The following is a 20,649-nucleotide window of genomic DNA, read 5'->3' as shown; positions in this document are numbered from 1 at the left end:
GCAAACTGAGAGCCACAAACAGCTTGTCTATTTTGACTTCTCCTCTCTGGCAATAATCCCTCTACGTTTGTTGCAGTTTACTCTGCAACAAAGACTTGGTAAACTTGCAGGAAATGCTAGCGAATACAACTGCGTTTTAGATATTCTTAACATGCCTCTGAAGAGCACCAAGAAACAAATCTTAAAACTCATAATCATGAGTTTTCCTTCCTGCATCCACCAGTAGATCCTTCCCCGGTGTGCTTGCTCTGCAGCGCTGGGCCTGAGCAGGATCGGTGGTTTTACTCAGAAGAACCCCAGCCCAAACAAAGAGCAACATCAGTGACACCGACCAACATGTTTCTAGATGTGTCACAACCACTACCTTCTAAATGATGTGATGCTCAGTCAGTACAAACTTTCTCTGCCAGTTTCCAGAAAGTCCAAATACCATTCCCCATGGGAGATGCAAACTTCCCTGATCACTGTGAAGTGCTAATTCTAATGTTGTCGTTACCCATTCTATTGGTTGACATTTTCACATGTAGGAGAGAGTCATGCTCCAGAGTGAGCAGAGTTAAGGAACCAGACCAAAAAAAAAAAAAAAAAGCGCAAACAAGTGGGAGAAAGGAAAAGGAGACAGACAGTGGGAGAACAAAGAAAGGAAAGAAGAGGATGCCAGGAAAAGAACAGGACCAAAGGTGGATATGTGAAGTATTTAAAAAGAAGGAAATACTTCAAAGAGAAGCTGTTCTCTCTGAGAGATGGATTAGTAAACTTAGGCAAAGACAGCATACTAACTACTCTTTTTTTAATTGCTAGTTAGAGTTTTAAAACGTAAGATTAGCAAATCACTTGCATAATTAATCGAACTCCCAAGCAACACCATTACTCACGACAGGACTCGCCGTTCTGGCCCAAACTCCGCTTCGTAGTAGCCGTCCCTGCAGTCTTTTCCCACCAGGTCATGAGGGTGTGGCTTGTAGGGTTCATTCTTCGTTACCAGCGTAGTTCTTATTTTGACTTTTCCAAAATAGTTCAGAATCTACCAAAAAACGTGAGGTAATTTCTAGATTTTAGATATCAGGGCTAGTAAAGTCCCTGTATGTAACAGAAAATAAGTTTCATGCTAAAATAGTCTACAGCAGAAACACCGCCCTATGATCTGAAAGGTCTTTTCCAACCTGAACAATTCTATGATCCTGTAAGAGCCAGGACCATTCAGAAGTTTTGTTCATTCCATTTCAGTTCTGTTCATTTGACACTAAAAAACCAACTCTTTGGCCAAATACTTGAAAAGTGAAAATTTTTTTCAAAGGCATCTCTCGGCTCTTTCAGAAAAGAAAACCAACATACTTTGCCTGCTAGTTCTGCCAAAGCAGCTGGTTATTTGTAATGATAAAATGTTGCTGGTGCAAGAATTCGACATTCAACCCATTCAGTTCTCTTCAACTACCCTACTGCAAGAATGGCTCTAAAGAATGTTTTTGCGTTTTTATTTTTGCTGGGTGGTTGGGGTTTTGGGGTTTTTTTTTCCCCTGGGGCTGGAGATCTATGGCTTCACCATGTTACCAGGGCTTTTTGCACGAGTCGAATTCATCCCCGTGCAAAAGGCCAGATGTAACACAGATGCTCAAACCTAAGAGTAAAACAGCTTGTAATACCCTAAGACCAACTGTAACAGGACATATTTCATTATTATAACTAGCCTTAGCATGAAAGATGCAAGATTCTACGTTGGTGACCACATACAAATGCTTACTGAAGGAGAGGTCTAGCTCCAAAGATCTTAGGAAAAAAAAAATCCTAAAGCCTCAGGGATAAGGATGCTATCTGGGCATGGAACACCACTAAGTAGTGAAAGAGGATCTTAATCAACATAGCATGACACAATCCCCTGTGAAGTCTTTATTTCCCCCCCATTTTTTTCTTTTTAGTTAATTCTCAGATGAACATTCAGTCTTATATTCAAGCAGAGTGGCACCAAGTTCTCAAGCTCCGAGAGCCTTCACAGCAGTCGTCAGCCTAATTCAATACATGTTTCTCAGGTGCATAAAGTCTTCCCTTGTGCTGACGGCTACTGGTGAAGTCACCAAGGGTTGTGTGGGCGAGTGTAGAAGAAAAAAAAAGAAAAAACACAGTTTGGCCTAAATTGTTTGAAGCGTAACAACTTGAAAGCAAATGCAAGACTTGCTCAGGCACACGTTTGTGCAGAGGCGTGTTCTCCTCCTCCGCTTCCCCCGCCCTATAACTAACTGTTCCTCTCCTCCTCCTGCCATTTCTTTCCTCCTCCTGAGATGCCAAGGATCCACCATACATCCTTTTGAGCCAACACCTCTGACCTTTGACTTGACCTGTGCTCTTCCAGCTTCCACCAGCTGTTAGCTGGTTCTGTCTCCTGCTTGGCTTCTTTCTTGGCCTTCATACAAGCCACCGTTACTTTTTACCCTTAAAATAAAACTTCCACTCCTACTTCACCTTCTTCATCTATTACATCATTTCTCCCTCATTTCACACCCAGCCCCTTGAACTGGAAGCCCAATCTAGCCACTTGTGATTCTCCAGTTCCTCCTTGATGTTCTTCATCACAACCACAGTGCAAAATTTAATCTCTTCCTGGCCTCTCTGTTCTCATCCTCATTGATGTTTCCATCTCTAGAGGGGACTCCCCTAGCACCTAATCAGCACTCAGGCCTCCTACGGACTTCAGGGAGGCAGGAATTCACCTAGAAATCACCTGCTATCAGTAACAATCAGCTCTGTCATCAACAGTCACCTTTAAAAAGGCACAAACCTTGCCAGGATTGCACGGTCACCTGCCCACGTCCCACCTTCCCTTTGGGTTCTGGCTGGCCTTGGCCTTCATGTGCAGCAGAGCCCAGGCCAAGAGGAATCAGGGGCTTATAGCCGCCATTCAGCTTGTGCCCTGGCACAGCCTTAGGCAGAGTCTGTGAGAGCGTTTACTCTTGCCAGCAGCCTACGTAGTTCCTTGTTCAATCGGTAGAGTGCTGAAAAAAAGCAGAGTCTGGCAAGATCTCCATTTCCTGCATTCCTTACGCAAATCTGGCACTGTGATAGTCAAGGGGGGGACCTTCTTGCTTGCTTCTTCCCTTGGCCATTCTGGCTTCAGGGCTAGACCAGCTTCCACTGTTGCTTTATGCAGGAGCCACTCACCGCTGCTTAACACATGACTGCCAATACTACCTTTCCCAAGCTCTACCTCTTCTTAAAGAGCTTTTACGCCTCGGGCTAAAACCTCTTATTTTTCAGATCTCACGTCCTGCATGCCTGTTCTTTCTCTGCTGTGATTCCAGAGACTCCAAGTTTGGCTTCACTTTTTTTTTTATTCATACTGGCACACAGCACAAACAGATACACAGCTTCTGCTCCTGGGCACCATAACGTGCTTCAAGATGGCAAGTACTCTTAACTTCCATCTGTATTTGAGCTTTCTCTTCTAACCTCACCTCTGAAAGATTTTCTCCAAATTGCAAGAGATCAAGGAAACACCAGTGACTTCAACCTCAAATAGAAGACCAGAAATTCTTCTACCTTTACCCTACCTGTCTAGGGTCCCTGACACATTCCTTTGTCCCACATATGAAAGCTACTGCTAAAGTGCTTCCACTCCACCTCTGCCATCTGCATCTTTGCCCCTGCTTTGATCGCAGCTGCCAGTGCCACCCCAAATCCCTTCATTCTGGGTTTCCCAGCCGATCCATAATGCAACCACCCAACTCTTCTTCATTGCAGGTGCTCTGACCACATAATTCCCCTTTCTCAGCTCGTTTTTAAATTCTGTATCCCCTTCTGACTTCACACACTTCATGGTAGTTTCTTTTGCAGAGCCTAATCGCCAAATCGCTGGCTGCAAGTCACTTTCTTACTTTGCTCACTCGTACAAAGTGCCTTCTTTCATGTTGCGCCCAGCAGCTTTTCAAAGCCTTTTCAAATTTTGTACGCAAACTCCTTCAAAGCTCTCCCAAAATTCATGCTGCAGTCCAAATAGCAAAACCAAACCCAAGTCACATAACTAAGAAACCAGAACAAATACGCACACAGAAAAAGCTAATAATGAATGGTTCCCAGGCAATGAGTAACTTCATCAAGTTCCCTCTCTACCAGTACTTTGTTAACTACCTCTACACCTTCTCCCCTTTTTTTGTAAATTTGAAACAAAATCTTTTAACGACTAGGAGCAAGGAACTCTTTTTCCACTCTGTTGCAACTACATTTGCATGCCAAGGAAAGAATAACAGAACATAAAATGAACAGCACTTTATTTACTGCACCAAGCCCAACACATTGCTGCAGCGCAACGTTAATGTGGGCAATGGTAATTCACAGATAAAAGCGGTATTTACCTGTATGGAAGGGAACGTCTTGTTGTTTTCAGTACTGCGTTCTCCCGGAATGCTGCCTGCCGATCTTCCCTCACATTTGTATCTGAAACGCATGCCCCTTTGCCTGGGTTGTTCAAATATTTCAATGTAGGGCTCAGGGCCACCTTGAAAACAAAGCAAAACATTTCCAGTGTTAGGACACAGTAGAGCTTCAAAAGCAGCAGAAGATGTAAGAACTGGAATATCCAGAGTCTTAGACTGACACGACCATCATTCCACTCTGTTTACCTTCTCAGACAATCCACTCTTCATGTACACGCACACAGTGACAGTGCGGGGAGAGGGGAGAGAACAGATTTAAATGAAGCCTCCAGGTATCAATGCCACGGAAGTAATTAGCAAAGGATGCCCTCCCCTCCATCTCACCTACAACTTCGCTTCTGTTAGCGATCAGAGAATACATGTCTGATGAAAGTAGCTTTTAAACAACAGAAAAATCACTGGTTTGAGAGAATGTTTAATACCTTTAATTATAATACACTATTACAAATTGCTGAGTACAGGTACCATCAAGTGCATGTTCTCTTCAATGCCCTCTGAAAGCGAAGATGTTTCCTCAGAATCAATTGATTTAGTCCCTACCATAATGAAGCAGAAACTATGCAAATTACACAAAAACCCCACCCTACTGGGTTGAATACTACCACTGTGGGCTCAGAAAATACCTGATTGCTGGTACTGAATTCTATACATCTCGAGCTGCCCACCTCCCACAGGGCTTGCTTCTAGTTGCAGTATCTCCCCAGACAACGAAACCTCAGTAAAAGCTACCAGGCAGTTGTCAAAAAGAGGTCTTCTGGAAACACGACTGATAAACGAGAACAAGAGACAGCAGAACTCTTAATGGGGGGGGGGGGGGGGAGGTTTAGAAAGACATTAACTTGGCAAGAGCGTAAGTACTCTTCAAGCGGTATTTTATTGCCATGCAGTAACAAGCTGTTTAATATATCTCACCGAGAACATCAAACAGGATAGTCAATCAAACAGTGACAAACAGTGGGATGGCATGTGAAAAACAAATAACACAGGGTAAGTAAATATTGTAAAAGTTGAATCATCATGGCGCTGCACGATCAGAAGAACGTAGCTTATGGAAATGTCTACTGAGCTCTCTGTCATCTTCATATAATAGCATCCTACTCAAGCAAGGCTGAGCATCACAAACAAACATGACAGGCAACGTCCTGTGGCATGGCACTGAAAAAAGTGCTTGGACTTCAACATAACAAGCAAAATAGTTATTAAATATATTGAAAGTGCTAAAAGGGTAAAAGATCCCCTACTTCCTTTTGCCCAAGGTCTACACAGCGTATGAGTCCATAGTGTATGAGTTTTGGCAAAGAGGTGCGGACTCCCATCTGAGCTCCATAATAAAAGCTTCTCTTTTGTTGCACCTACAGTCATTTAGGAATACCTGCCAACACAAAGCTTGAACTTTATGCCCAGGACTTGTTGATCGCAAAGTATTTCCAGTGCTGCAACAGTTCATGCTCAAAGACGGAAAAATATTACAACCTAGAAGATAATTAAAAGAAGAGAAGGGATGGAAGGAACATCTCCAAGAAGTCACCCTGGTCTGACCTGAACGCACATTTTACTTATAACACACCTACAGACAACTGTGCAACGGCAGTACGTGAAAGCAGCTCTTACTCTGCAATTGTCTTCAACAGCACGTGCCTTTTGAACACCCTTTTAAACAGCCTTTTAAAATGGCACAATACATTTCAACTCCAGGCTGTATTTGATGCCAAACACTCGAGAACTATGGTTTAGGACTCTCTATATTCCTTTCTAACAATTCATCAAGATACAATATCTAAACCAATCGCCTCCCATCAAGTAGATTTTAAATAGTTTTCTGAGAGCAGACAGCAAGCTGTGACATTAAACACACATTAGCCACTCACTACTCTAGGTTCGGTCACTTACAAGGTCGGTCCCTTTTCTAGACACTTCCCAGATCTTGCCTAACCCTCCTTCAGATAAGCTTTGCATTTTTTTCTCTGAAAAATAAGCAAGTCCAGCAAAGGGGAGGCATCAATAACAAAAAAGCCGAGAAATGACTTAAAACTGGTTTCAAAGAGAGAGCCAAAGCCTGAGCCAAGCTCGCACACCAGTGTACAGCTATTTTTCACACTTAAATCTACTTATGCTACTGTATTTCTCAGCACAGTCCAGTGGATCAGACAACAGAGGGCCTCTGCCAGCAGCGAGGAGCGACCACTGCCTATCAGCCAGCATCCCGTGCCCATCACACAATCGAGGAGAGCAAAGAACCTCACCCTTCTGTTCCTACGTAACACGGTACACCACAAATACAGACACATATCCACGTACTGAATTAAAAATCTATTTTAGAAGTTATAATGACAAAATTGCAGCAAAGTGCCTACTAATCATCTTACTTTAGAGATGCACATGCTTACATAGCTGCTAACCAGACGCACAGTACACCCACATAGATGACGTATTTGTGAAAACTAGCTAGAACCTCGCTGGTCAAAACTACAACAGAACACTGTCACTGCAAGTCCTTTGACTCTCTCTACTTTAACCAACGATTTCCCTTCATGCTCTACTAAGACTTCCCTAAAAGGGCTTTCTTCTCACCTAGGAAGAGCACTTTATTTTAAAGCTCTGGGCTCAGTGATCTTTACGGGGCTGTGGTTGAAACAAATGTCATTGAAGGCAAACCCACCGCTTAACAGCAGGTGTGTTTGTGGGAAAGTAAAGCTCAATGATGCGGTGGCCTCCAGAGATTAAACATTAAGCTTCGTTTTATCTCTGTTCTCTCTCACTCTACTTAAGAATCACGTCGTCATCTCTACCGTGATTATCGGTGTCGTCACGTTTTGTGTGGAGAGGAAACACATTAAAGCATGTGTGCGAGGCAGGGGCAGTGGCAGCGCCCTGCAGCGAAGCAGAGGTCTGTTCGGCATTCCCTCTTTCCATACATCAGCGATGCGCTTGTGAAGCAGCAGGGCTTCACCATTTCACAATCTACTCTCCCACTAACAGAGTCTGCTCGTTCCCACACAGTTGCTAACGACCAGCCCTTTTCAGGACTCGCTGCGTTTGCCAAGCAAATACCAGCAGTATCAAAAAACAAACTCTTTTGCTAATTCCGGGAGAGGGACGCATGGCTAGTCCTGTCACCTACCTGCCCGCAACAACTGGGGAAAAGCATTCCAAACAGAAGAAAAGCAAAAACTAGCTAATCCTTCATTTAAGTGCTTAAGAGTTTAATTTACATTTGTAATTAGTTATAATTACTTATACACATGCTAGCAACAGAAACACTGTGCTACGTATTACAACTTGCCTCTTATTCTTTTTGTTATAAAATGGTTTCTTCCTCCCCGTGCCCTGAATACCACAGTAAATAATTTAAAAGAGAATATCGGAGATCCAGCATCCCAATCACACACACAAGGAAAACAGGCAAAAGCAGTAACAGCTCCGAGAGTGCAGCCAACTTATTCAGGAGTTAAAGGTCAGTTTACTCCCATCTGGTTTGAGCAAGATGAAAAAGAAGAAGCCCAAAACCTCAACGCTTCCATCAGACCTCTCCACAGTGAGAAACCTGGGCCAGCGTAAAGCTTAAGAGCACCTGTGCCATGAGGAAGCATGACACGCTGCCACCAAGCCCAGCCAGCAGGACCGAGGGCTCCTACTCTCTGCCTCGTTCCTTCGCCCAGAGGAAGCGGGCTCGGGAGGGACCACGCCATTGTCAGTCTCTTGCACAACCAGAACAGACTCCCCGGCCACGGGTGCCTGTGCAAGCCAAGCAGCTGCGCGTCCTTGGGGCAGATGTGAAAGTGTCCCCCGAAACCCTGTGCCCGGGGTGACTGCAGCCCGGCGCAGGCGGGAGGAGTGTCACCCTTCAGCTTGGCTGTCACTGCAGGTCACTGGTGACCCTACAGCCGCTTCGGAAAGCCAGAGCAGGCAGCGCACACGCTTCTAACCGGCCAGAACACCTCGGGCAAGAGGAGATGATGGTGGAAGATTTGTTATAGCACAGTCCAGCTCAGTCTGAAATAACTGAAAGCATAAACGCGTTTTTATTTGAGAACGCAGTCATCTAGCTAGGAGCCTGAAAACTGCACGGCTCCTACAGAGACTAAAAACCGCTCAGGAACTTCCTCTTTGCTGTCGTGTTACATTGCAGAACAGCAACCAAAAGCGGGGGGGGGGGGGGGTGGGGGGGTGGAGAAAAAAAAAAAAAAACACAACCAAAAAAACGCAACTACAGAAGCTTGCTAGTACCAGGAAGTTATGAACTTCCCCTACTGAAAAAGTCCTTATCTGGTTCCTGATTACACTAAAAATATATTAAAGACGCCCAGGAGAAAAAAAAAAAGCAACAAAATGCGCCCTATCTCCTGCTGAGGTTTTGCCGTGCTCGAACAAAACGTAACCTTTCAAAGGTGCCGCCGTACAGCGGCGGCTGGTTTCTCCCCAGTTGCGGGCACCCCCCAGCAGCCGTGCCCGCTCCCGCCGCGCCAGCCCCGCACAGCCCCGCCTCAGCTGCGGGGCAGGTTCGGCTTTTTAAACGCTACAGAAGGTCCCCGCGAGCCGCCCCCCGCACGGCTGGCAGCCCCCGGCTCGCCCATCGCTCAGTTTTAGCCCAGAGAAACTTCTCGGTGCCCCGTGGCGGCAGCGCGGCCCCTGGCCCTGCCCGGGGGCGCTGGTGCCGGCCCCCCCGGCGGCTCCGTCGCGGCCCAAACGCGACAACGACGCAGTTAAGGCCGAAGGGCCCGTTGCGGAGGGCGCCGGGCCCCGCCTGCCCGTGAGGCGGCCGGCAGCGCTGCCACCCCCCGCGCTCCTCCTCACCCCGCGGCTGCGGCGCCCCGGGGCCGGGGAGAGGCGCAGCGCCCCCCGCGCGAGGGCCGGCGCCAGCCCGCCTTCCCCCCGCCGCGGGCAGCGCTTCTGCCGCCACCGGGCTTCCGCACGGGGGGCGGCCGGGGGGCTCGGCTGCCCGCACCGCGCCGATGGGGCGGCGGGGCCGCTCGCCCCGCACCGCGCACACACCCCCCAGACACCCCCCCCCGGCCCGGCCCGCCACTCACCGGCCATGCTGACAGCTCGGCGCAGCCGCTCTGGCCCACTGCCGCCGCGGGGCTCCCGCCCGGGCCCCGCACAGCTCACTTGCCGGCGGAGGGAGGGACAAACAGCCGGGCCCGACTCCCGCCCCGGCTGCTGCGCCGCCGCGCCCCGCACGCCGCCCTTTTCAGGGGGAAAGTCCCGGCGGGCGGAGGAGCGCCCTATCCGCCCCCCGCCCCCGCCCGCCCCGCCCGCGGGGCCGAGCCCCCACGACGGGCCGCCCCCGGGCAGCGCGGCGGGGCCGAGTCCCCCCGCAGGGCCGAGCTCCCGTCAGCGGGGCCGAGATGCCCCCCAGCGCCCAGCGGGGCCGAGCCCCCAGGCCGGGGAGGCGGAGTGGAGCCGGGCAGGCCCCGTCCCGCCGCGGGGAAGGGCCGCCCGCCGGCCCCCTCCCTTCCCTCGGCGGTGGGCCACCGCGGGGGCGCTCCGAGCCGCTTCCTGCGAGCAGCTGGGCCAGCCCGTAGCCCTCACCCTCCCCTGCAGCAGCTAGGAGCCCCCCGCACCCCTCACCCCCAACACCCCGCTTCCCCTCTCCCCAAACCTCTCCGCACCGAGCTCCCTCGTTATCCATGTTTTTCCCCGCTGCACACACAGCCAGCGATAACAGAACCACGCGTACTAGGAATTAAACTGATACCGAAGGGAAGGAAAAATTAATCCGCAGCACGCTGATTAAGTCGCAACGGTCAACTGAAAATCTACCCAACCTTCAGAGCGCTACTGCAGATCCAAATCCGAAACATCCCAGCCCGGCCCTGACCCAGCTTGGGCAGGCGAAGGGTCTGGACACATGGGAACAGCCCCCAGACCCACGGCTGGACAGGGTGGAGGGGTCAGCAGCAAACGGGCATGTCCAAGGGGATTCAAAACACTGTAAAAAGGGGAACACCAAGCCCACACCTAGTTGTGGTACAAGGCTGCATTTAATCAGCAAGATTTACTTTTTTCCCCCTTAAATCTTTACTTCAGGTATGCAATACACTGTCACGTGAAAATGCAGTTAAATGAATTAGTATTGAAAAGGAAACATTACTAAAATAACAAGAAAAGCCCCCAAAGGCACTCAAGCAAAGTGCATAACTGGTAGTTTTTCTGCTTTTCTTTTCCTCATTATCCTTTCTGAAAGCAAAGCTTAACAGGATGTATAGAAATGAACCGCAGCACTAAATGCTGTTCCATAACCTGCAGATCCATACGCTAACCCAGGTAGTTAAGCAGAAAAGGCTGCCCAGTGCTTGTTGCTCCTCCTGCCCTGTAGTCCCTCTCAACTTGACAGGACTTTCCTTTAGAACCTTAATTTTGCCTAACTATCATATTTCCTATAAACAGAAATTATCTTTCTCCATCCTGCAAGCAACGCTTTCCTTATTACAATCCACAGTTCACCATATGGTAGGATGGTTGCACCCCTGTCAAATTTATAACTGGAATCAGAATAGAAGAATCCTAGGGAGCACAGAGGATAATCAATGTGACATTAGCTCCAGAAGATTAGAGGGAAGAACAGATACATTAATATACGTAGATATTATGCTGAAACAATAATATGGTTGTAGGTTAGTTTCTTGCCAGAAGAATGCCATTTCTCATTTTCTTTCAAAAAAACCCCAAAACAAAACAAAACAAAACCAAAACCCAAGAAAGTCATAAACCAGCAGCCCTAAAAAAAAAGTTACAAACACAGCCCTAAAACTATGAAAAATTAGGACTAGATCTTTGTGTCTTCAGGGATTTCTTGGATTCCCTATGCCTGGTGATGTAAAATAAAGCAGGAAAGTTGTTCTGATACTCTAAATCAGACTTAGACTTGACCTACACATCCACACTGCATCCTACAAGCATGCACTGACAGCGATGGCAAACAAAACGTTCTTCAGGGTGGTAGCTAGAGGTTGAGGTGAGGGTAGGTGCTTTTCTTTTGCGTTTTCAGCACTGGGGTTAAAAGATGCCAACGTGATGGCACGTGAACACAGCAGCAGAGCAGCAAATAGGAAAACACACAGCCCAGATTTCTGTCTGCTGTGTGCCCGCATCCAAGCGCATTTAGCTAATTAACATATAATATTTAGAAGCTACTTCATTTTTTTTAATTGATCACCTGGCTGTGGCACAACTGCTTTGGACGACCTTCATTCACAGGGTTGAACAGCTGGGGAAATGCTCCCAAGTTGAGGGCATCCTTGCAGGTCACGGGAGTGCTCTGGACAGGATTTTAAAAGGGAAAGGGCTGCTGCTCCGCTTGGCTAGCTGAAGCTGGAAAAGCCCTGCGAGGCTGTTATCCCTGAGCTGGAGTGCAGATGTGAGGTTTGGATGTAAAGCGAGCTGTCAGTGCCGGCCTCTGAAGCGACTTAAACACTTCGCTATCTGAGATTGTGCAAACCAGCCTGAAGATAAGAAAGGAAAACTATGGCATTTCAGGAAGAATGAATTTAGGTGCTTCCCTAAGTATAGTTTATATCCCTGGATCCCATCCCCTTCTCTAGCCCACGGCGCTACTGGATGGACGCAGCCCAAAGCACCTGGGAAGCTCGGTGGCTCAAAACAGGAGTACCTACTCATTTCTTCAGAGGGAAAATGTTATGGTAGGGTATACAGCCTAAACCGGTGTGAAACGAAGGGCAGTATTCCAGGCAATACGAATACCATGTTATGACTAAAACATCAATAAACATTCCCTATTTTTCTCCAGCTCTTTTGAACTCTAACTCTTGGGGCTTGCAGGAACAGGCTGCTCAAAGAGACTCCTTAAGACTGCATGTTTGAAATTGAGGCGGTATCTCACCCCCCCCAGCATCTATGGCACAAACTGCTGCTTCGTACCCCTGCCCTTTCCCCACAATGAAAGCAACCTATAATAAAATTAGAGGAAAAACAACTGTACGAAGTGTTTCACTGTGTAAAATCTATATGATCCCATCATCTGAAGACATAGAGACTAGATCTGGCTGGGGAAGTCCTTGAATTAAGTTATCGGAGGAAGGGCAGTGGGAGTGGGAACATTTTCTTGATGGTTTTTCCTCTCTCCAGCAGTAGCTGTAAGCTGATGCCCAGGGAAAAGCACAATAGTGGGACAAAATGATCTTTTATGCTAAGCCCAGCATGGCTGAAACATTCACGTTCCTAAACTAACAGAAAGTTGTACAGAAACAGAGAAGCCTTCCCAAGTAAAAGGCAAAACCCTGAGCAAATTAATGAGGCCTTACTGAAAAGCATGCAAGCATACAGATAGATCCCTCTGTTCCTGTGACTATCCTGTACACCAGGTTGTTCTGCTGCCACCTGATTCTATGGCACAGGGATTACCCCAGGAGAGCGATGTGAACTAGAGAATCACAGTGAGGCAATGGTAATGACAGAAACCTTGTCAGCAGCTGACATGAAGAGCAAGAAGGTGTCATAACTTTGGGCATGTGCAGATCTTTGCAAAAAGCAGGACGGAATTCCCCTCCTGTAGCATTGCATAACAAAAGCCAGGTGCATCACTATTATTTTTGTCAGCTGACTTTGGCTATAGCCAGAGGCAAGATACCAGAATTCTTGGACCAGTTTGATCCAGTGCTTCACTTCCTGTCTTCCAGTTAAAGCAAACTGTTTTAAGATCCCATTTTCCTCCAATTATCAAGTCCGAAGACAAGTCCTCCCTCCTGCTTTTCACTGGCTGCTGCACTAGCACAGTTAACACCTACAGCTGCTGTACGGAATTACGCTTCCTGCTCCGGCAGGGAATGCCATGGGGCAAGCAGGAGGAGAAAAGGGAAGAGTGGGAGGGAAAAAAAGAAAGCCAACCCCAAATCACCACCAACACTTCCTACAGCAGAGGGCTGAGTGGATATTTGTCAAGCCTGGGATGATGGCTCTTTGGTGATGCTTAGCAGGGGCATTGCCCACGGAAGCCTGCTGTGATACAGGAGCAGCCAGGCAGACCCTGAAGCCTTTGTTTCCTGTTCCCAGCTATCTGGCTTCCATCGGAGATAAGTCGCTTGTCACCTGGCTGGCTAAGCAGCCAAGCAGGCGCTGAGGTGCTTCTAGAATATGGCTCTCCTAATAAGCTGCATCATACTAGGAATAAAAATAATGATAATAAAATCATTCATTTCTCTCCTTATGGAATGAAGTTAAGTCCTATTTTCTTGCCCACTATATCTCCAGCCTCACATACTCCCGATTAGCAATTTCCAATCTTCGATACCTTAAGAAACCTTTTGCTGTTTGAAGTATGTTTTTTTATCTCAAAGGCCTCTTATTTAAACACGCTCAGGCCTTTTGATGGCTAAAGCTTTTGTAATTATTGGTCCTGAGGAACGTTCCAATGCAGGAACCATTCCCAGAAAAGTCATGGCTTCCAGATTAACGATAAACTCAAAGGTTGTTCAAGCCGTTCTGCTGGAAGCCTTCCTGTGTCACGCTTGGAGTTTGTTTGACATAGAACAGGGCTGCTGTGCCTCCTCTCAAAACAGGGTGGAGAGAAAGGAAGTGCTAACAGAGAAAGGTTGGTCTGGTGGATAAGGCACAAGGCTATGATTCAGGAGGCTGGAATTTGGCTCTTGGCAAGTCAGCCTTTCTACTCTTAGGCAAGTCATTTAATTCTCTGAGCCTCAATTTCCCCGGCAGAAATCAGAGGAGAGATTTCCTTGCTCCCACACTTCAACTTTATTCACTCATGATGCAATTTCTTCAGCGGATGAATTGCTCCTTATACGAAAGTGGCGAGCACAATGAAATGACAGTTCCAGGAGCGCTTTAGGCTGCGGTGGTGTCAGAAAAAGGCAGTCTCCCCTCCTTCTCTCCTTACCTGTATGCAACTCATGTGTTCCAATGCTGCTGCAAGCACTGCTTTGGCCACATGGGAGCTTGCTTAAAAGTAACCTGGAGGAAACAAAAAGATTGTTTTTCTGCTGGTTCAGTTTTTCCTGAGCCAGTTCAGGTACAATCACAGAAATGACTGTGCCAGCAGCAAGGAATGTGGTGGCACCAAGGCCAGAACAAGTTTCTGGCAGACAGCTTTGGGCAGAGGTGCCTGGTTCCTGCCAGAGTGCTAGCTTTGTGGCACTGCAGCATAACACTGTATTTTCAGCTCAAGAAACTGATAAATCTCTCTGAACTTTCTAATTCACAGTCTTGCCTTCCCAGAGTTAGTTTTCAGAGCAGAAGTTCTCAGGCACCTTCTCCTGCAGCCCTCAAGTGTTTCCTTTTCCTCTCTCCTTATCCAGTGCTATGAACACATACCACAGTTTGGGAGTTGCTGCATTATTTTAACAGAGAAAAGTCTTTCATGTTTGTTGGCAGGCAAAGAAAAAAAAAATGAGGAGTGTTTTCTTTTTCCACTGCGCTATATAAAAGCCTCATATTACAGCGCAGCTGATCTAGTGACCTCTGAAATGGGACAAACTGCACAGTACTTCCTTATGCCACAATCAAGATTTATCTGATCCGGTAGTGCTGTAGTGAAAGGACATAGGGAAGGGATGAGCTCAGGTTGGGCATAAGGACCCAAATCAACAGAAAACAACCTTCTTCTGCCCGGAATGATTTTTTCAAATAGATTAGCTCTACAAGCCAGATCACTATTGCTGGTACAAAGGGAAGCAGTAGAATTGCTTTAACAGCAGCCACACACCAAAATAAATCGTAGAGAGGCAGAAGGAAGGATGGGAATAGTTCCTTTGGCAACAGCAAGCTATTAGAGTACCTTAGCTGTAACATGAAAACTACCTACTGAAAAAAAAATGGGCAATGTACGCTCATATTAATTCCCCTGATGCCCCAAACCCCAGCACATACCAGCCAGCCATTATGCACCGAATCCACCTACAGAGGATAGCAATCACTCATCCAGGGTTTTATTACAAGCCTTCTTCCCTTTTTCCTCAGGGCTTGTAACGAGTTTAGGCTACCTAACATCACCTTGAGCTTCAAGAGTCTCGGAAAGCCATATCAGCAGCCCATCATAAAGAGATAATAAGGCATTTTGTTTCTGTAAGGCCCCACCAGATGCATCTCCTTTTAATTTGGAGCCTTACACCTTAATTTTTAATCTCTAGCCCAATGACTCGTGTAGTTCTGACTTGTACAGTTAAAAGATTATACTCAGAAATCACAGAAAGTGACAGTACTCTTCAGGCTGAACATAAATACATAACATCTTTTGGGACCAGTGTATGCATAAAATCCTCCTACGTATGCAAAGCGTATCAGCAAGTTGTAAACTGGCCGGCTGCTCTCTTATCTGTACCCGCATTAGCCCTGCACTGCCTGGGGCTGTGTGTCCTAGTGCCACCTCACCATGCGAGGCCTTACCGTCAAGAGTGTGCGTAAGCCACCACCACACTGCTGCTTCATCCCATGCAGGCAGCTAGCCTCCACCATGCCTGTTTGCACTTTGTGTGTGAGTGAACATCCAATTTACTGGCATGCCACAACAAAAATAATTTAGATTTACTAAAAAGGCCAACATTCGTGTAAGGCTACACATATTAGTCCAAGCTTTCTTAATTACAAGGTTGAAAACCCCCTTGCTTTCTCACACAGAACAGTGATGGGTTTTGCTATTTCATAGCCTTGTTCATTTGGCAGTCGCTGCGCGACTTGTCAATTTTGCTTTCAGGACATTTGGGGAAAGCTTGACATCCCTCTCATAATCAATGTAGCAGTTAACCTCTCATGTAACAATATGTTTGATACATGTTCATCTGCACACAATTCCGCTTATGAACCTTAATATTGCAGAAAATAGATAAAATTCAAACATCCTCCTGGCTTCCAGTCTGAAATATTGTGCCTTAGGTATAGCAGATGTGCCAGCCACCATGAGCCTCAACATTTTCAGATGCCTGGAAAAAGTACTGTTCTCTATGTGAGTAAAGGACGTACATATCAATCTTCTGACTCTTATTTTTGATTAAGAGGAGCAATAAGCCAGGCAGAATAATAATTCTTCAAGACATCTGTTGCACACCACACGGTGAGAGAAAGGAACTGAACGGATTATTTGCCCTGTGCTAGACACACACAGCCAGTTGACTGAAAACACAGCAGACACGGAGGGAGAATTGCCACCACAAGCTGCTTCTGGCAAGTAAATGCAAGTAAAACCAGAGGAAGGAGAAGACCTAACCCAAGAGAGAGATGACAGAAACGAGCCGGTGGCAAGGAGAATTAATTAGAACAAGACCTGGAGTCAGCTAGAAGGGCAATGTCATATGTAAAGTTGAATATAAAGAAAACTGCTTAACGGAAAGGTGCCTTAACATGCGGAGGTAGAAAAGACAAATTACACGTAGTAAAGCCCCTGCTGTCCTAGCTCCACTTCTGATTAGTCTCCATATGGGACCCTGGGCTGCAAGCCAAGTCAGCAGGGCTGAAAATCAACCCGTGGAACCGTCTCATTCACAACGGCTGAGGCAGGTAGCCACTAGCTAAAATTTTCACTCGAACCAGCCCCATCGATGAGCAGATAAGCATTGCAGGCTCCAGTATCAGAAGAGTCAGGACCAAGAGGCGTCGGGCAGTTAGAATGAAGCACCTCATTGCTGCTGAACTGCCCGTACCCGGCTGTCGCAACAGCTTGTCAAGGGCCTTGATGCCACTCCCCTGGCCATCATGAGTAATGCACTTGGGTTTGCGGTGTCTTAATAAAAATGCCCTCTCGTGGTCACTACCATGATTTCCTGAAAGGCCACGCAAACTATTACCTTCCCAGTAAATGCCACTATGCCTGCATCCAACTCCTCCTCGTACTGGCGTGCTTCCTCCGGTGCAAGAGTGCAGAGAGCGCCGTGCACAAAGCAGAGGGCGTTAGTCTCTGCGGGGAGTTGAGCTCTCATCTCCAAGAGCAGTAGCCAAAGATCACTCACTGCGCCTTCTCAAAGAGCTTCCACTGAAAGGAAACCTGCATAAATAATCTGCATAACAGAAAATAAAGTCAGGCCAAAGTTCCCGCTTGCATTTGCAAAGTATTTCTGTGAATCTGCATAACCATTTGCTTGAAAAAATCCCAATCAGACAAAAAAGCCAGAACTATAGTTCCACTTACAGAACTTTGCTACTTTTTCAAAAAGTTTTTTCAAAACTTTTTCAAAAAAGTTAACACAGCTGTTTTAGTTTTTGTTACTGCTTTCTCTTACCCTGTTTACAAAACCATTACAGCAAAAAACAGCAAGTAAACCAATTCAGAGTTAATACCACTTCAAAGCTTTTGAGATCCTAGAGACCCATAGCTCAGTAAGCGAGCCACCAAATCCGTGCCGCGCAGCCCGGTGAGAAGGGAATTCTGTGGCTGGCTGGTTCCAGCAGCCCCAGCACGCTAACGGCAGGCAGACCTGCCTGAAGTACAGCTAGCTGCTACGCTTAATTATGATTCATTACGGCCCACCCCCACCTAGACTGCTGCAATTCAGAAACTGGTACTGACACACGATTCACTTCTGGAGACTTTTGCTGCTGCAAGTCTTTCAAACCGACCCGGCCCGCCCAGGGGGGCCGTAGGTCCCAGCGGAAGGTCCTGCTGCAAGGAAGGCTGGAATTCCAGCTTCCTTTACAGGTAGCGTTTGTCAGCAAGCCGATCGCTGTCTTGTAAATTGCTGGCGCTACCGTTCCCCCACCTTCAGCTGGCCTCTCGCTCTGCTTTGAGGCTGCTAGGGCTTTGGGGCAGTTCGGGGCATTTACTGTCCTGCCCGCAGCACAACGGGCTGGTCTGCGGCTGCAGGTCCCTGGCTGCACGGCACCCCTGCGGTCCCTCTGAGCTCTAACATGCTTGGGCAACTATGATAGTATCTACATACTGTTACACAGCCTCTCTGCTTCACAACAGGTATATATGGTGCTTACTCCGTCACGCACGTAGCCACCAGCTCCACAGGCCAGGAACTGTTGGCTGGTGTCACAGCGAGCCACCCAGCGGTACAGCCATCTCTTCCTGGGGTCCCGCAGCTCCGTACGCTGCAGCTGCCAATTCTCTTCCTCCAACAGTGGGCAATGTCAATGCTCTCAGGGTGCAAAAAGCCCATTAAGATGTAAACCTGAAATAATTACAGTGTTTCTTCAAAAGTCCCCATCATTTAGTGCCTGGGTTTTTTAAAACTAGAATTTATATCCCTTTTACATACCCTAGTTACACATGGTATTGTTCCTGCTTCCTGAATATGCGTCTTGAAGCTTCAGTGTCAACATAAATACTGGTACAGCTATGCAATTACAGCATTCTTCCTTCTGCAAATATTCCCAGGACCTATGTCACAAAAACCACTGCGGCAGGTGACCCAGTTACTACAGATTTGGTCAGTTCAGGACTTCACACTTGCAACACAGTTAAAACCTTACTTGCAAAACAACACTGCTGTAGCTGGTCAAGTGGAAACCATGTGACTTGACATGTTCTTAATTGTAACGTAGACAGAACTTTTCATTTACATAGCCTAGGTCTAACATATACTTCTGTTCTGATGCCAGAGGACACCAGAAATGTAGGAAGTGAAAAAAAAACCCAAACCAAAAAAAACCAAAACAAGACAGAAAGGCCGCTTGGATAATTTACTCAGACAATTACTGTCTCATCATTACTATCCCTGCTTGGAAGAATGTTTACTAGTGCCCTAGAAGACGAATGGAAAAATAAAATTAAATATACAGCTGAATGGAACCACAGAATAAATTATATTTAGCATAGCAATTATAGTTTCTCCCAGACTATATGTATTACGAACAACCTATATTTGTGCGGTCAGCAACCCTGCCTCATAAACATCCCTGTAATTAATTTGAAATAATAAAAACCAGGGGTAAATACATGTAGTGTTATTTTTGCTCCCTTTAACAGAGCGTTTGGCTCCGTAGCCATATACAGAGAGTTGATTCACCACAACTGATGAAGCAGAAGTCTCCAGCCAGGAAAGAAGAGGAGGACTCAAGTGTGCCAGGGATGAAGGTGGTGGCAAGAACCTCCTACAGTGATAAAAACCAAATTGGTTATGGTTTATGAAAACAATAAACAGCAAAGTAGCTACTGTTTAACAGGCTAAAGTTGGGGGGGTGGGGGTGTTCCCCTCCCCTTAATAGCGACCACAGCCACCCTATTCTCAGGCAATCCTGTCCAGTTCTCCTTTCTTTTGCAATATCATCCCGTTCCTAAGCCTCTAACCCAAAATCCATTTAACTTTTGCAAAAGACACTGGCTGTCTTCCAACCCAGAGCCTTCTAACACAGTGTGCATAGCAGCGCTTTACGAACAGCAGCCTGGTACCCCCATAAATTCCTGCTCTGGCTCAGAAAGATGGAGGGGAGCACCAGAACACTCTGCGGCTCCCTTTACAAGGGCATCTTCATCTCTGCTCTAACACACTCAAGCAACAGAGACTGATCAGCAGCTTTATTCCGGAAATCTAGGAGGATTCTCACCCCTAAAACTGGACAGAAGGGGGGTGTCAACCTTCCTCAGCCCAGTGGTTCTTCCACCTTTGTTTGAGGGGCTTTAAGCAACTCGTTAAGCGATAGCATGTTCTCAGCCCTGGAGGCATGCTCACTGTCCTTGTTCATCACACTGAGCAAGTGCAGATTACAGGAACAAGTTTATTAAATGTGGGGCCGTGCAATCACACGCTCATAGCAATACAGGAAAGAGTCAAGAACCCCATCACACACCTCTCTTACAGGCACAGCTTCCACTTGGGTTGACTGGAATCATGTCTGAGTGATAAAAATAGGCAGCTCTGCAAACGTGACATTCATTTAAGTATCGTAAGGGAGATGGCTACCAGCAACTTGCTGTAAACTCTTATCATTCATTCAGAAAGCTGTAACAATGCACCAGTTGACATACATAACATTCATAATTCAACCGCCTCGACTCAGTAGCTACAACCCTTTCTAAATAAAAGGATTTGGCTTCTACTGAAGCCAAGAGTAATTTTTAACAGCTAATCTAAAGATGGATTATTTGGGGCATGATAATAAAAGAAGTCTAGTATCATGGCTGTGAGTTGGAGGCAAACCCATGGCAACACCGAGGTGCTACACTGCTCAGTGTTGCAGTACTTATATCTCAGGGATTCGTGTTTCATCAGGTGATGGAGCCTCTCCCACCCATGTAGTTCAACATTATTTTGTGATGCCTAAGGCCTCTGTGGCTTCAACGCACAACCTTAAGCATGGAGCCTCCTATGCTGAAATG

At 46.9% G+C, this 20,649-nt stretch overlaps 1 protein-coding gene and 1 long non-coding RNA gene across 2 annotated transcripts in view; both read right to left on the bottom strand.

The window, feature by feature from the left end:
* REL (REL proto-oncogene, NF-kB subunit) overlaps positions 1-9,641 on the bottom strand; it is a 32,461-nt gene extending 22,820 nt beyond the window's left edge. The window contains exons 1-3 of the mRNA XM_055816676.1: positions 9,455-9,641; positions 4,344-4,486; positions 876-1,024 (exon numbers count right to left, since the gene is read on the bottom strand). Of these exons, the coding sequence (XP_055672651.1) occupies positions 876-1,024; positions 4,344-4,486; positions 9,455-9,461 (299 nt within the window). The 5' untranslated portion in view covers positions 9,462-9,641. The remainder of the gene's footprint in view (positions 1-875; positions 1,025-4,343; positions 4,487-9,454) is intronic.
* A 4,153-nt stretch (positions 9,642-13,794) lies between these two features.
* LOC129785344 (uncharacterized) lies at positions 13,795-19,757 on the bottom strand. The gene is made up of 4 exons (XR_008749268.1): positions 18,590-19,757; positions 18,312-18,502; positions 17,177-17,386; positions 13,795-14,351 (listed from the first exon to the last, which is right to left on the bottom strand). It is a non-coding gene; the product is annotated as an uncharacterized LOC129785344 (long non-coding RNA).
* Positions 19,758-20,649: the final 892 nt, after the last annotated feature.

Source organism: Falco peregrinus, chromosome 11 (genome assembly GCF_023634155.1).
Source record: "Falco peregrinus isolate bFalPer1 chromosome 11, bFalPer1.pri, whole genome shotgun sequence".
NCBI classification, from domain to species: domain Eukaryota; kingdom Metazoa; phylum Chordata; class Aves; order Falconiformes; family Falconidae; genus Falco; species Falco peregrinus.
The sequence above is the reverse complement of the archived record's forward strand: the minus strand, read 5'-3'. Positions and strand labels throughout refer to the sequence as shown.